This window comes from Mastigoproctus giganteus, chromosome 1, assembly GCF_048544385.1.
Source record: "Mastigoproctus giganteus isolate SK-2022 chromosome 1, ASM4854438v1, whole genome shotgun sequence".
NCBI classification, from domain to species: Eukaryota; Metazoa; Arthropoda; class Arachnida; order Uropygi; family Thelyphonidae; genus Mastigoproctus; species Mastigoproctus giganteus.
Window position 1 is genome coordinate 199,369,581 of NC_143575.1, and position 18,205 is coordinate 199,387,785.

The window sequence follows — 18,205 nt, forward strand, 5'->3', positions numbered from 1 at the left end:
ATATAAATATGTTCTAAATTTTGACTTAAGGACAAATTTTGTCTGTTAAATCGAGGGCCTAGTATATAGTGATTTAGTTAATAGCTAAATAAACTATCTTATAATATTCACATGGTATAAGAGTGGTCATTAGAGAAATCTAGATGATTTAAAGTTTAACTGTAGTATATTGCCCATATAATGATGTACATTACATAATATTTTTTTGACCCTTTGCCACAAATAAAATAAATTAATACAGTATAACATGTCATCCTATTTGCAATAATTAAAATCATAGGAAAGTCTGAAATAGCCTTCCAACTCTGACATATTAATCTTGATAAATATGTATGCACTGTATTTTATTTATACCCCATTTATAGTGTACCTCTTAAGTTGACTGCACTGAATGTACTACATTCATTTCTTACTATGGAGTTCTGCATTAAATTTATGATTTCACTGAAGAAATCATAAATTTAATGCAGACTGTTGGGTGGTGGTGGGGGGGGGGGAGATCTCTTCTAACCACTCAATATTATTCATATATTGGGGAGGTTAACATTTTTTAGATGAAGTTTTTTGAAAATGTCTGGGTCCTGAACGGTGTGTTTTTCAATAGTGGTGGGCTCTGTTTTATTTTGACTTGGTCACCCAATATCAGAGTTCAAAAATCAAATCAATTTTAAAAAATCTTAAATTTTTAAAATATTGTAAAAATTTCTTAAAAATCTCAGCATTTATTTATTTTTGATGAAATACTAATCTTATGTATTACTTTATTCAATTTCACCAACTTCTGATTCTGAATTCCAGAGAATTTTGGCTTATGTAAGCCCAAATCAGACAGACAATGGCAACACGTAGGATTGATTGCTTTCTCCAATTTTAAAATATATTTTTGTGCTTTCATTTATTATAAACTGTCTATAATTACTTAAAAACACAGACAAGATATGGTGGCACTTCCTGAAAGATGTGTAATATAATTTGAGCATTATTTGAAATTATCTTAAACTGTATAGATATATGGATGTATTATATATATAATATACTGATTGTATGCCCACACATTATGTACATAGAAAGGAGTGAGTATTCTGTGGTATGAATTATTGATCAATCAGGTGATGGCTTGTTAGTATTGCCCACATGGTTCTACTCATCAGTTGACAGTGTTTAACCAGCAAGCTTTTAAATTAAGAAAATGTTTATACTCCAGAGAGGAAAAATTTACAACTGTAGAGGAGTTTGCAAATACACAAATACTTTTAAACTGCAAGTTAAAAGCAACTGTAATTCTTCGCAGACTTTGACAGAACTTCATTGTAGTGAGCTGCTTATGAAGTTCTGCCAAGCCTAGTAGGTATTCTATACAGAAAAATCATCACAGTAAACTACATAATGAAACAATTACTTTAATTTTAATAGGTGTTTTGGCTTCCACTAAAAGACTGAAGGTTGAAATATAGAAAAAAGGATAGTTTTAAAAGTCAGAAGAAGCAACCAGCACAGTGGGTTATCTCTGCCCCATTATAGATCTTAATCCAAAAATCATATGGTATAAACATTTTTTTTAATTATGATACATGTATTGATCCTTTTATAAAACATTTTTTTATTTATGATACATGTATTGATCCCTTTCTAATTTATCAGTTCCTAATATCACTGAAATTTGATGAGAAATAAGATTGATAATGCTGTCAACCAACTGTTATAGAAATAGAAAATTAAGTTCATCCTATTGTGGACTTAAAACTTTTCGTACAAACTGAGTACATATTTAGAGCTTATGGCCACTTTTTGATTTTGTTTCCAATAATAATACTTCATCGCTTAGGGGGCTATTGCATTATTATGCTTACCACAAAACTGGAGAACTTTAAAATGTCAAGCCATAAGTCTTAAAAGTACCAACAATGATACTAATTTGAATCAACTTAAATTAACCAATAATGAAATTAAAGTCTGTTCATCTCCAATTACCGATATGAAACTTGAACTATACAACAAATATCCAAATTCAATTTAAGAGATAGGCAATGATAATTTTTTTTTTTCAACAAGGATTTAATTGTATCCATTCAGGATCACACCATAAAAATTACAACAGTTCTTTTCAATCTGGATCAGAAGCACAGTGTTTTTAGACATTTTTATAGTCTACCGATGAGCTATCTTTGTTACATCTATTTATGAAACAGATGTAAGCACAATTACAGCTGCAAAATCATATGAAGAAATCAGATTTCACATAAGAGTGAATACTTTAATAATTACTCAAATCTTGAAGATTTCAGCAATTGAGTAACAGAAAGTTATTTTATCAATTTTTATTTTTCCTAAGTGCCCACCGCTTAATTTTTATAGGCAAATGGCCAATATTTTCTTTGAAGTTGGGAAGAACATTGCCCTTTATTTAAGTCACACCTACACTGCTGTCATCGGTAGCAGCATTTCTCCTTCAGTAGGCAATAAAGAAAGCAGAGGTCATGAAAGCTAAGATTTGGTTGAAATTTTTTAAATATATATTTTAAAGATTAAAATATAGGTAAAGAAGCCTTTATTAGTTTACATAGGATTGCAAAAAATTTTGAAGTTTAGGCAGCCGTGTTATTAATAAAGTTCAGTGCTAATCAGTAATGTACACTTCAGCCTGAAAATGAACAGAAATAACAATTCACCAATGTGCCAAGTTTGTGAAATATATAAATAGGAGGTATATTGCACAGTATGTGTGACTAACTCACTGGCTTAACAGGCAGGCAGGGATGTGTGTGTGTGAACATGCATGCATCCTTTGTAAATTATATATTTACAAAAAAATAAACAAAATAATAGAAACGAAGACACTGAATGCCAACAGGTTTCACTTTTGTTCATATAGGGTATTTAGGTAAGAAAGTACATATATTATAACATGCTACCAAAAGTTACAAAGATGATCACTCAATCATGCTGCCAGTAACAGTCTAAATTTTTTCAACAAGGTGAATAAATAAGTATATTTTCAGAGTGTGCTGCCTTGTATACCATTGTGCTGTGTTAATCAAATTGTTTAGTGAGAATGTGTAAAAATATGTTCTATGATTTTTTTTTTTTTTTTTTTTAAATGAATGATCCAAAACAACAATCACTTTATATCAAGTTTAGTTTCATGCTTAATAAAGGAGCTTCAAAAACAAGTGATGTGATATTAAACATCTTTTGGAGAAATGTTTTATCAAATCCCAAATTTTCAGGGTTTTCAAAATAATAGAACAGTCATGCTGCTGTGTCTTTCTGGCCATGACACAACTGCCTGTGTACCCCGTCCCCCGACTTTGAACTTCTCTGAACTTTGTTCCCTGTGGCTTATTTCAAAAGATGATACTGAAGTGTAAAGGACTTGGAGATTCAGAAGAAATCACAGGAGATACTTGATGGCATTATGAAAAAAAATTTCAGGCATGCTTCCAACATTGACAGAATTGCTAGGGTTAGTATATTAAGTCCCACAGGGTGTAGTATGCAGGGCACATGATGCAAAGTATGTAACTTAAATGAATCAGTGTTTTTAAATACATTCTCATAACTTTAAGGTAGCACCTCATAATATACAATGTATATTTATCCAATATTATGCATTATCCACTAACAAATAATACAACATTAATCACAACAGTAATGATATATATAACAAACACTGTAAATTTTAAAATAAAATTTGTATATATATATATATATATATATATATCACTATCAGTTCAAAATTAAAAAAAAAAAAAAAAAAAAAAAAGTATCCTATCTAGTATTTCCAAATCAAATCTTAATTGCAAACACTTCAAACCTAGTATAAAAATCAGCTCTAAAAAAAATCAGCTCCAATGTAACAGCAATATTATAGAAACATGATTTCAGAATATGAAATTATAAAATATCATGTAAATATGAACATTATACCATTTAATAGAACAGGCAACAGTTTCAGACAACATCATATATATATCTATATATAACCATCACCTCAATTATAATTAAAAAAAATAATCTGCTTTCTTATCACAAAAATCAATGTTTTCTTTGATACTGTCAGCAACACCTGAGGAAAACAGCTTTTCAACAAAATATTCCTATATTCCACTTTGTGTCATGGTGTAAAATTCATCACTTGAGTAACAATCATACCAGAAAATAAGTATCAGCAACTGCCCTGAGTTCAATTCTGGAAGATTAGTGAATTAACCACACAAGTATACTTTCTTGGAAGACACGACTGGTAAACTTCAAGTCCAGTTTGGGCCAGAAGTCTTCATATAACTTGGAGGCATGGGTGCCAAAGATATCGAGAACATGCCGGTTGATATCTGCTAACCTGTATAAGACAAAATTGATTACTCATTCAATGAGTGAAAACTAAAAAAAAAAAAAAAAAAAAAAAGTCGCTAAAAACTAAAAAAATCTAAGATGAACGTGATACTTCATATGATTAATTATACCTAATTGTATAAACACTATGCATTCAATCCAAAGCTCCTAATCATCTTTGACGTTTGTTTATAAGATGCATGTTTGGCAAGTTTTGCTTGACAGAGGCACAATAATGAGAGGGGTGGGTTCTTCTTAATTCTTCGCAATTATTCTTAATACCAACTATGAACCCCCCGACAAATTCTGTCTGGTACAGATGCAGGAGAACAGTTACTTTTAAACAACTTTCATATTTATTGCAATGCTTAATGATTTACTATGATAGGGATAATTTTTGCTAAGATTAAGTTGTTACTCCAATTGTTTAACCTGTTATGAGTTATACAATCTATTGTCTATTTACTCACTACTGTCCAGAACCATTTTCACGATATCTGGGATATCATTTTCAAACCTCCACCACACAACAGAAGCCATACCAACCTACTCCCCATCAGATCAAAAGTGTGAGGCATGATCCCCACGGATCATGTTTCCATTTAATTGAAATGAGGTATTTCATAGTTTATCTATTGACCCTCAGAACCTGAGCAAAAAAAAAAAAAAAGATCTGCTACTCTCATGGAATGCTCATCAGGAGAAGTCAATGGTAGCTTTATCTCAGATCCATCTACTAAAGATCCCATGAATGAAAGTTACTGTTTTGGGAGTAATCTACATTAGGCAAAACCTCTTGAGTCCAGAAGCCTCTTATTCCCCATATTCATTCAATTTATAATTATGTACAAATTCTTTGACAACCAAAAATTGTAATTTTTTTTTTATTTTTAATGATTATCCTTGATAAATTGTATATAATATTTTTATATTGTTCCATTGTTATGTAACCTGCCATTCCCTGGCTGGAGGACTGTATTTCTTCAGAAATAAACTGATGTTAATAATAATGTTGCATCCGATAAATGCTATCAACAATGCAGCATTTTCTGTTTTCATTATGATTTACCATGGTAACAAATGGTTGTTTGGTGTCTTCTAAAAGGCATCATGTGAGTGACTACATAATTTTTTTTTTGAAATTAACTGGAATGTACAAACACCCCTTAATATATCCCTATAATCAATCCCCCCACCCTTCAGGGTGGGTGAGGAGGTGAATGCAAGCAATTCATTCCCAAGAGGGGAAATAGACTGATGAAAAGTGGAAATGAAGGTTGAGTGGATATAAATTTTAACTTTTGCAATTTCCATTTGAAAACTTCCAAGGCTGTGCACTAATGTCTTGATTACTCAAGAGAAGTGAATATGGAAGATGGGGTAATGCCTCAAAACTTGATTTCCTCTATCTGATTCACTGGACAGTACAAGGATGGGCATTATTGTGCTGCAGGCACACAATTGAGGGCAGCAAGCCACAATGTTTCTTTCAAATTGCTGGCTTTAAGTGGTTTTGAATAATATCAGAGTATTTGTTACTCATCACCACCTTTTTTTTTTGTGAGTAATACTTTCTTGGCTGATGCTTGGGTACAGACTTTTCTTCAGTTGGGGTGAGCTAGATGGTGTCACCCTGAACTTGTGCATGCAAACTCCGGTTATTATGTGTTCTAAGAAGGCATCTCCTTTGCACTTGTACCATCCAAGAAGCATGGAACACAAATATTAAGTCATTGTTTCTTTAGATCTGGTGTTAAGTAGATTCCTCAAATTTAGCAAGCGCAACTCCTTGGTAATGATTGTATTTGCTGAACCAATGCTAACATCACATGCCACAGCAGTTTCTTCAATATTAATGTGATGGTTTCCTCATTATGAGTTCTTCCCTGATGATACGACTTCTACTGGTATGAAATGACATGGTTGAGAGGATCTTTAACACTTGCAATACCATTCTTAAAACTTATTTACCTACTTGTAGACTTTGTTTAATAATGCACACTTCACCATACTGATCCAACAGTCTGCAATAAATTTAAGCAGATCAGCTTAATTGCATTTCTACCTTGGTGCATGACTGCAAGGGTGCTTCTATCATAAACTGGCTGTTTTGAATAATACCTGAAAATGGTGCCACATGAGTGCTCAAGTGTTGCTAACAGACTTCAGTAATGTGACACAAGATTATTAGTTTTTGCATAATATGCATTTTATATTGGTTTTGCAGTTCATTTAAATGACTTTTGCATAACTGGTTAAAAATGCATACAGCACAAGAAATTTCAGGCAATGATAAATCATATAAATAAGAGACCATTTTCTATTAAATGAAATTTTTAAAAACCTTGAAAACTTTCTTGAACAAAATTTTATTTTTTTATAATAAAAGCAAAAGCAGAGTTTAACAGATGCAATACAAGAAGTCTTTCATTTTAGGGGAATATGACCTAGGGTTATGTGTATTACTAGTTCCATGTTTATTTGATAAATATGATATGGAACATATAGAAAAATAATTGTATATACAGAAAAAGAAAATTCAGTAGCATTAATTTTTTGAGTGCAGATTGGTACTCATGTATGCAAGGTAAGATTTGAATTTAAACTTTATACCACAAGAAAAATAAAGGAAATAATTTTTTCATGGTTGTGTAAAACTTTGTTCCTTTAATATTTGAAGCATTGGTGCTCACAGAAATCAGTGAGCAGTTTTTCAACACTGAAATGCATCTTACATCAAATTTCAGAAGTTAATTTTGCAAATATGAAAGACAGCAAAAAAAAAAAAAAAAAAAAAATTGTAATTGTAAAGCATGATCCAATTGTTGAGAAACATTCTACAATTATTAAATGAAAACATTCAAAAATAATACAGATCTATAAAGTGAGTAATAGGAGAAAAGAAGCTACGGGTATACAAATAAAGGAGTAACTATATTGGCATAAATGATACATTATGCAGAATCAAGCTATTTCAGTGATTATGCTTATTTCTTTATTGAACAGAGATTAAAATATGAATACAAGGATGACATAAAAGGTAAACCAACATAGGATGAATGTAACAGTTAAGAAAAAGCTGTGGTTACTGAAATTCAATTTGATAATTCTGTGTTTTAAGTAGTTTATATTACTATGGTCTATATTAATTGCCATTAACAGCCACATTTTTTGAAATCCCTCTGGATATAAAGGAAGCCTGTATCAGCTCGATACTGAATTTGTCAGTTAATATCATTTTGGGAACTGACACAGAGCTCACCTAGATAAACTTATTTAACCCTATCACTGCTAATATTCTACAGATGACAACTTTTCCAAAAACTGCCCATCAAAGGAGAATCTATAAGCTCTCTCTTTGCTGCAGGTTGAAGCCAGCAGCACTTCACAGGGTGACATTAGTACAGCCATTCTCACTGGTCACAGAAGTACTGCATGAGGAATAATGTAACTTTCATTAAGTGTTGAATAATGAAACTTTTATTACGTGCATGACACTATATAACTAGGCTGTTGCTAAATGCAGCAATAAATAGTTTAAAATAGTTTAAGAAAATTTCATTCCACATTACATTATTTCTATCTTTACTGCCAGAGACTACTATTGTCTCTCCAGTGAGAGCCTCAGCTTATGCTCCTTAAAAATGACCACATTTATTCAAATAGAGTCTCTCTCTCTCTCTCTCTCTCTCTCAGAGTAGTAGTATTATCTCAAACTATTTTAATATTTATTTTGAAGTAGTCATTCCTCTTTTTTACTAAATTGCTGTAGTGGGACAATGCAGCTGAGTAATAAGAATTATGTTATATCTTACAAAAGATGTATTTTCAATCAGAAAATTTTTCCATACATTACTTTGCTGTTCATTTTGAATTCAATATGCTGCATGGCCCAAGGTTGCTAACCTAGGCTATCTGATGGTGGAAACTGAACAGTTCCAAAACTGGTCATAATAGTTTTAAATGAATAATGGATTTGCCTTAGCAATTTTACTCACTAAAACGACATTAGTCACTTAAAAGCATAGTGACTTGTCACTCATAAATAAATGTAGTCATTTCTAAAGAGTGCAAGCAAAGCTATATCATTGGAGTGACTATGGTGTCTCTGGGGGCAAAGATAGAAAAAACATGATGCAAAGTAGCATTATTTTTTCAAAATAATTTTCCAAATCAGGCAGCAGTGAAGGCCTGGTTAACAGTCAAGAGTGTTATGAAAAACTTGATGCTTTTACAAATCAAGACTGACAATATTGCCAACAAATTAGGAAGCATTTAGTTCATTTTCTGCATAGCCACCTTGAATACCTTCCACAGAGGTGCAGTGAGTGAACAGCAGTGTGAGGGTTTCACCTAGATATTAAGGCTATAGTAAAAATAAAGCAGGGTAGGGATGTGGCAATGAAGGCTAACTATTAATGTTTGAAAAGGGATTCATGTGATGAGAACAGAAGAGTTTTAAAAAGGCAGAATTCTCCATGTGAAAAAAAAAAAAAAAAAACTGTTGAACCACTAAAAGTACCTATGCTCAATCATCTCACTATCAGCACCTATCTACTACTGAAAAATGCCTGCTCTATGTTTTGAATACATATAAATTTTACTAGAGGTCAGGGGTGGCTCAACCATGTCACATAAACCACTCGGGGTAGGCACAGACCCTGTGAGTGGCCCATCTACCCATGTGAATATAATGTAAAAAAAAATTATACAATTGGTTTGAGAACTCAGGAATTAAGCTAAATGTATCAAAATGAAGTTTGTTTGTTATTTGGTTTTTAGGAGCATTAGCAACTAAGGCCATATTGCTCCGTGAATATGCGGTGGTCATTTCTGACCTTTCCGCATCCTCCGTATTTGGTGGTGACGGGCTCGAACCCCGGTCTAATCAAGAAGCATGTGCTACGCACTGCTGCTCCTTCCCACCTGGCTACGGAGGCGCCATCAAATTAAAATGAAGTGCTTTCCAAAGTTTGGAAAGTTGTTCTGGAAAGGTTGAAAATAAAATAGCTTTGTATTAATTGAGTCATGGCCAGAAAGGATATAACAAGTGAATGAGCTCCGAGCAAACCACTGCAAAGTAGTCTCTCTGAAAACAGAGACAATGTAAGAAAACTTAAGTAGTTCTAGCATTAGATGAGGAAGACCAATGTTCTTATCAAAGAGAAATTAAAATGCCATCAAATTCATAAGAATGACCTTGCTGGATATAATAAGAAAGCCCTTTGTATACTAAGAGGAGATCAAAGTGAAGGGTACCAGCAAGAATTTCAAGTATGAGAGTGGAGACCATGTGACAAGCACAAACAAGGGCAGGAAGGAAAGTACACTGAATAGAATTAAGCTTTGATTGAACAGTAAGGAGCCTCAGGCAATGAAACCAGGCTTCAGCCGCATAAGCAACAATAAGAACAACAGCTTTATACATTAGGGTTATTGCATTAAGTTCCCATTCCTGTGTAGAAATATGAACAAACATAGCTATAGTTTTTGCAAAATGAGTAATATGGGATAAGTAGAAACATTAGTCGATTGTCAATTTTAAGATCCAAATATTTTAGTTGCCATTACAAAAAAATGACTGGTTATTAATATTGATGAGTGAAGGTCTATTTGCAGAAAGATGACCCTTAAATTATAATACAAGTTTTGGATTTTTGGAGAGATTAATTTATTAAGAGAAGTCCAATTAAAAACATCCTTTAAAACATTGCTGGCATTAACTTCCACAGCTGAGCTCTTGAATTACCATAAAAAAAAAAAAAGCTAGATCATCAGTAACGGATAATGAGGAATAACATTCATACTGCTTAAGAAGCCATTTTTTCCACCAAAGGGAATCAAGGGCATTCTCACAGTCCACAAAAACAACAAGAGTGCAAGTATGAGTGGCAAGACTCAAATTCAACAAGAGCATCTTCAGTGCCACAACCAGGTGAGAAATCATACTGATTAAGCCCAAGATAATCGTTGTTAAGAAGCGTGGAAAGCCTAAAGGATAGCAATCTTTCAAAGACCTTCCCTGGGACACACAAGAGGGCAATTGCTCTATAAGTAAAGTGAAGGAGGTGGTTTGCTAGTTTTTTTTTTTTTTTTTATTTACTTCTCTAGTAGGGTGCATTTCCAAAATATTGGATAGGATCCCTCACTGATGCATTTGTTATACAGATTAACTAAAATGGATTTAAAGAGAAAAGTCTAACTATAAATTCTCCTTCTATAAGTATTGGAACCCAGACATTTATTGGGTTTGATTTTTTTTTTTGAACGGCAGCCTTGATCTCATCAATTGAGAATAGATCTGAAGATAACTCAGGAGAATATTGGACTTTAAGCTGTCTGATCACAAGGCATTCAGGGTCATCACAAGGGAAAAAAGCTATTACTAGAAATAAAAAATTTCTAGTAATAGCCTTTGCACAATCTTTTTTAGATCACGATAGATATCCTTCGATCTTCAAACATTGAAAGGAGACCAGGTAGCTCTATGTTGTTGATAGTTTTCTTTCCCCGTGCACAATGAACAGCTTTCTTGAAAACCAAAAGTTCTGGAGTCCACCAGCAGTTGATTTTGGAGTGTCATATTTTTAGTTTAGAAGTTAAGTTAGCAGTTTTAATTAGAACAATCTGAACAGCAGAAGCCAATTCAGTAGCAGATAATTCATCAAAAGACTGAATGATAGTAACTAAATTAGTTACAAGAACTTTAGGAAACTTGTTCCAGTTTAGATTGTTCAAAGACCAATGAGAAAGGGATTTCAAAGGTGGAGTATAGAAATGTTTGGATTACTAAAAAGTAAAGCAATAATAAGGTGATAAGAAGTAGTTTTGTCATCAATAACGAAATCCCAGAAAGTGATAAATGGATAAAGCGAATTAGAGGAGAGAGAAACATCATCGTTAGATAAACTTTGGAATGTGAATGGCATGCTAGGAAGATTAAGGATATTTAACTGATGCTGGAGAACAAAATCATCTGAGTTAACCACAAGAATCGGAACAGGAGCTAAAACCAGGACTTAGCATTAAAAGTCACCATCAATGAAAACTTCTGAAGCACTCTGAATGCATAATCAAGAAATGTGAGATTAGTTTCCAGATCAGAAGTGCAGACAGTAGACAGAAAAAGTAAACAGATCCAAAATGACCAGTAATGAGGGCATGTAATGAACTTATTATAGAGTCTAGTAATGATTGTAACATCCATGTGACCATTGACATACAGCTTAAATTCAAACTTTTATTACCAAAAATTATGACCTGGGTTTCGGCAGTTGGCAGGAACCTTATTTACCAGCTCACATTTATCACCTTTTAGTTTTATTTCAGTGCACGTAAATAGGGGTGCTAGTAAGCTGCTCACAACAGTTCTGTGAAGATGAATATATTTATTAACCTACAGTAAATTTATTTTATAAATATAAAATTGTGTTTTTTTTTTTTTTTTTTGTTTATTACGAGTGCTTAAAACAATTTCTTTATATAGTTGGCAAAAATATTTGATGGCAACAAGTGCTGATCAGTAGGAAATGGGAAATATTGATTCCGATATTTTTCAGCTCCATCCCTAGGTGGCCAACACCTTTTCAACATAATGTGGCATGCTGCAGGAAAATGGTCTCCCCGACTATAAGTACTATTTTTTTATTTTAGTTTGTGCAAAAAAAAAAAAGTAATTAATTAATTGAATAAAATAAATAATAAAAAAAAACTGATGTGAGAAATATTGACTGCGGATTTGGAGTTGGCACATGCAAATTCACCTCTTGAAAAAAAAAAAAAAAAAAAACAACCATGAAAATTCTTTAAAAAATGTATGCCAGTATTATCAAATAACTCATTCAGAAAATTTTGATATGCATGTTGTGGTCAAATATGGTAGCATTCTAATTGATAATTTTATGTAGATTTTTTAAGATGTAAGAAAGCTAAGCTTTCTGCATATTTATTGGCTAATTTTATATAAAAGTGCAGAAATCGGAATAAATTTGTTCATGATAACAGTCAAGGTGCAGTTTAAATGCAAGCCTGAATTTATACCTAGTTTCATAATGTTTAAGTTCAAGCTTTTCAATACATGCTCTTACTTCAGTGATAATGTATTGCATTGAAATTTTTGAACATTACATTTGTGGGGGTCTGTTTCTTTCAATTCACCATCAGTTGGTTTACCTTTCATCTTGTCCTTGTGTCTGTCACCAAAAAGATTGTGTTTTACTGTATTCAAGCTGTGTGCAATCATTCATTGTTTGCTGATGTATTAAAAAATAAATGTGACAATGATAATACGTCGTATCTTTGAAAATCCTTATCACTGTAATAATCATGATTTCCTATAGTATGCCACTGCAAACAGCATGCTTAGCTGAATAGGTGAGTTATGTACTTTTGTTTTTAATCAACAATAGCTATTTTTATAAATGCAGAATTGTTTTTCTTAGCTTTTAATTATGGCAAGTGTGTGTTGTCTGTTCATATATAAACCATTGATTTTAATTAACCTTACAGAATATGTGCCAATGGCAGATAAAGTAACCTAGACAGTCATGCCACTGTCTGCATTACACATTCCTCAGCTAGAAAGAATGTGCTTCAACAAGTATGTTCTGATAGAAAATGAGCATGTCAATTGATTATTCCAAATACTGCACACGTTTAAAGAAGTGTTTATACTTCAGGGCAGCAATCTAATGACAACGAGTTTATAATTTTAATGTTATGGCAAAATGATTTCAGTATCCAGATATGTTACCCCAGAGAAATCAGTTAAAAATCTGATGACTGTTTGTAAAATCTGTAGAATTATCTATGCAAGGAATATTTGTATGTTAAGTGCATTTTTATATACAAAACAAGCAGTTTGATCTATCAACCATGATTTAGACACATTTTAGTCTGAATTGCAGTTGTTTTGAAATTTAAAAATTCACACACAAATTTTGAAAAGTGACAAGTTTTCAAAAATCACTTGATTGTATTAATCGTTTTGAATGAAAAAATTTAAAAACAAAAACAAAAAACTCAAAACCTGATAAATGACAATTCCTCCTTAACCATCTGCCCATTTTGCAAACTAAACATTTTAAAACATCTATTATTATTACTTCTTCACACATTTTTATTATGACTCATCAAACATAATCGGTGACAAGAAGGCAGTGACGTATTTAAGAAACTATGTATAGTTCTAGGAAAAAAAAAAAAAAAAAACATATACAGGCTACACTATGAATACCTATAAAACAAAAAGCTGATATAATTTCTTTTTAAAAGGTAAAAAAAAGTAATTTTTTTGCTTCTGAGCTTACAGGATTTTAATGTGAATTTCTTTTGTTGAGTTGCCATAGCCAAGAGATTGACCACTGAAAGAACCTCATGGCATGAAGTCTGGTTTAACATTGGTAGTTCAGCACTGGTGAAGGAATGAAATGAAAGAGGAAGACGTACAACCTTGAACCCATGGATAATTAAAATCTGTCATCAGAAGTTCTTTACAACTGTTCATGATGTGCACAGACCAACATTATAGAAAACACTGATTTGGTGTGGTATATGATAAGCTCACAGAACTCTGAGACAGGGAGCAAGAGAAAGTCATTTAAGTTATGGGCCTGTACAAGCCTCAGTTATGTGCAGGAGGCTTTGGAAAGTTTTCTGCAGTGGCTTTAAAAGATTTTGATTCCTACAGGATATCGTGAAATATCGTAATGTGAACCCAATAGCACATTGTTGTTTTTTTTTTTTTTGGTAATTAGTTCCAAGATCTCGGAAGTTGAAAGTCGCTATATAACTAAGCTGTTTATCTCTCTAAAAGGACATTTTTATAATGGAAATTGCACTACACTTTCATCGTTATCATATGTTCCATTATTAGAATTAATTTTGAATGCCTTTGTGATATTTTTCTAAAACACATTTCTGGAGGTCACTACCATAACATAACACTATTTGCACTTTCTGGTTTATTGGGCTTTTCTGTTAGCGCAATCTATTATAAAAGGGTAGTAAACTTGATCTTATTGCATTTGCTATAATACTGATAACTGGAATTCTGTGGGTTTTTACGTTACAATATTATGAGTTCCCATTCACCGAAATCTTCAATCATATAAAAAAACAATTTTCAGAATCTTCCCTTCATTCCTATTTACTTATTACAATGGTGAAGGGAAAGGGACCAACAGAAAGTGCAAGTGCTGGGAAACGAAATGCAAATGATTAATTAAGAATTACGAAGCAGGACAAAGTTTGTCATCTATTGCATGGAATTAGGTCTCACTGCTTCAACAGTGAATGCTATTTTAAGGAACAGTGTGCATATAAAAAAACATGTTAAAGGATCAATGCATTTAAGATCAACAGTGATCACAAAACAGCATTCAGGTGCTATATCAAAGATGGATAAGCTATTAATAGTATGGATGGAAAATCAGATTCAGACGCAAGTGCCCCTGAGTCCAATGGCCATTCCAAAAGCAAGAAGTATTTATGAAGATATTAGGGATAAGTACAGCGAACCCCAAGTCAAGTTCATGGCAAGCAACGGGTGGTTTAATAGGTTCAAGCATCGCGCTGGTTTCCAAAACATTAAAGTATGCAGTGAAGTCACTAGTGCCGATTGTGCAGCTGCAGAGAAATTGTGATATGTTGGAAAAAACCCCTTCTAAATCTCCACAGTCCTCAACTCCAGCTGATAAGCATGCCACTGCTTGCTTATCAGCTGGAGAGTTAATTCTGGCAAAGATTCTCAAAAGGTAAAACCTGCTGACGGTTATGCCTGTCTCCTCCCTTTTTGTAATTTTATAATTTTGAAATTTTTGTAATTTTGTATACTTTTGTACTTTTTCCTGTGCACGAGATAAAAAAATTGAATAAATAATTCTATTTGCATGTTGTCGAATATTTCTTTTTTGCTTCAATCAAATTTGTGAGTGCTACATAAGCATTTAGGGAAATTCCGACTTATGTAGAGTTCCGCGGAATGCAACCCTTGTGGAACACAACCCTTATGTAAGTTGAAGAGTGGCTGTATATGGGATTGACAATTGTTTGCTAATTTTAATTGTTTTGTTTTAGGGCATACGTCCCAATATCTGCATGTTCATTTCTACATTATTTTTGCATAGAGGTGAAAGACAGTTTAAAGCAGAATAATATTGAACTTACATATAGATGATCAGAGGAAATCACAGATAACATATCACATCAAGCATTTCTCAAAAATTGTTGATAAGAATAAACCGACAATTAGCCACTCTTTATTTAACTTTCCCATAATACTGATGTTCTACTTCTTAATAAATTTATCTTGTATTATACTTCACTAAATTTAATCTATTTATTTTAAATAAACTAGAAAGGAGAAACAGAAATACACAAGACGAATTATGTTGCTTTTACACATGTTGCACACATAATTTCTTTTCATAAAATATGTTTAGGGCATATGGAAATAATTCAAAACTAAGGCATGAAAATATTTGCCAATTTTAAAATTTATAAAAAAAACTGTCTTACAACAAAACTTTAATAAATTATCCAGCCGTATTTTCTGGACCATAAAATGCAGCTACGTTTTTAGAAATTCTGGGCAAAAATATAATCTCAAATGTTTGAAAAACATTTACAAATGCTTATTAAACAAAATGTCAGTAGAATTAAGCTTTTATTTGTTGTAGAACACAATAAACTCATTGCTGCTGTCATACTATTCATAACTATTATGGTCTGAAATTTTGCATTCTTCAAATGAGTGTAATGTTTTGAGTGCAAGCAAGGACTTGGCTCATTCCAAATGTCTCGAAAGGTGGCAGCTATCTTGTATTTCACTAAATCTCATAAATTTTTTGGTCATTTCATTCATCTTTCTGGTGTTAAATTGTGACTTGGCAACTCCATCTAGTTAGTTCTCTTTATGCACGAATGTTTTACAGTCATCAGATTTTCAACTGTTTTAAATATCAATTGAAAATCTGATAACTTTTTGTAAAATCTATAGAATTATCTATACAAGGAATATGTATGTTAAGTGAATTTTTTTTATTTGTTAACTGACAAATCTTACTTAACCAATAAGTTGACTTATTTGTAAATTAAGATGTTTAATGGCTGCAGGACAAGTAATTCCAGATGTTACAATCTTACACTATATGAAGTTACTGATAACACCTACTGGAATTACAACTAATTCAGCATGACCATCCTTTTTGTTACATATGACGCGAAATAGTCACAAACTAAAAAAGCTAGCTTTTTTAAAGGTCACCTGTATGTTTTGACTACACTTTCTCCAGCTGTTGCTGGAGAAAAAGAAATCTGAATATACCTTTGGACTATAAGACATTGGGGAATTATGAGCAACATTTTCCATGGGGAGGGGGGTGCATCATATGGTCTGGAAAATAAGATAACTGAATCTTAAAATAACAACAGCTGGGATATTATAAAGTATAAACATCTGATTATAGCTAATAAATATCATATTCATTGCAAAGAATTATCACATAAGATATATAATCTGTAAATAATGTACTTACCTATTTTGTGTTATGCGATTCAAAAATCGTAGATAAGCTGGCTTCAAGTTGTGTGGCTCTAACACAGCCTGGAAAATTATTGCAATGCAAGTTAAATAGCAAACTTAACTGTTAATTCAGATATGAAAGATTGTTGAGAAACTGCTCTTCAGAATAATATATAAAAATTTAGTTTGCAAAATTAAAAAAGTGCTTTCTATAGTCACTATATGAAGTTGTCTACAAAACATGTGGAAATGGTGATCACAATTTTTATATTTTAAAAATATTGAAAATCCAAAATGCATTGAACTCTCAAGATAAGACTTCAGAATGTGAACTATTAAATATAAATTGCTTTAAAAATGAAATTATACTAATGAAGTATACATTAATTCATGAAAAAGAGCTAAATGGATAAAATATATGAAATACAAGTAATTGCCCTCTTGTGTGTCCCAGGGAAGGTCTTTGAAAGATTGCTATCCTTTAGGCTTTCCACGCTTCTTAACAACGATTATCTTGGGCTTAATCAGTATGATTTCTCACCTGGTTGTGGCACTGAAGATGCTCTTGTTGAATTTGAGTCTTGCCACTCATACTTGCACTCTTGTTGTTTTTGTGGACTGTGAGAATGCCCTTGATTCCCTTTGGTGGAAAAAATGGCTTCTTAAGCAGTATGAATGTTATTCCTCATTATCCGTTACTGATGATCTAGCTTTTTTTTTTTTTATGGTAATTCAAGAGCTCAGCTGTGGAAGTTAATGCCAGCAATGTTTTAAAGGATGTTTTTAATTGGACTTCTCTTAATAAATTAATCTCTCCAAAAATCCAAAACTTGTATTATAATTTAAGGGTCATCTTTCTGCAAATAGACCTTCACTCATCAATATTAATAACCAGTCATTTTTTTGTAATGGCAACTAAAATATTTGGATCTTAAAATTGACAATCGACTAATGTTTCTACTTATCCCATATTACTCATTTTGCAAAAACTATAGCTATGTTTGTTCATATTTCTACACAGGAATGGGAACTTAATGCAATAACCCTAATGTATAAAGCTGTTGTTCTTATTGTTGCTTATGCGGCTGAAGCCTGGTTTCATTGCCTGAGGCTCCTTACTGTTCAATCAAAGCTTAATTCTATTCAGTGTACTTTCCTTCCTGCCCTTGTTTGTGCTTGTCACATGGTCTCCACTCTCATACTTGAAATTCTTGCTGGTACCCTTCACTTTGATCTCCTCTTAGTATACAAAGGGCTTTCTTATTATATCCAGCAAGGTCATTCTTATGAATTTGATGGCATTTTAATTTCTCTTTGATAAGAACATTGGTCTTCCTCATCTAATGCTAG

General features: G+C 32.4%; 1 protein-coding gene across 1 annotated transcript in view; it reads right to left on the bottom strand.

Annotated features, from left to right (window-relative positions):
• Positions 1-4,127: 4,127 nt before the first annotated feature.
• LOC150091443 (transmembrane protein 135-like) overlaps positions 4,128-18,205 on the bottom strand; it is a 190,440-nt gene continuing 176,362 nt past the window's right edge. The window contains exons 12-13 of the mRNA XM_090383962.1: positions 16,869-16,936; positions 4,128-4,339 (exon numbers count right to left, since the gene is read on the bottom strand). Of these exons, the coding sequence (XP_090240088.1) occupies positions 4,198-4,339; positions 16,869-16,936 (210 nt within the window). The 3' untranslated portion in view covers positions 4,128-4,197. The remainder of the gene's footprint in view (positions 4,340-16,868; positions 16,937-18,205) is intronic.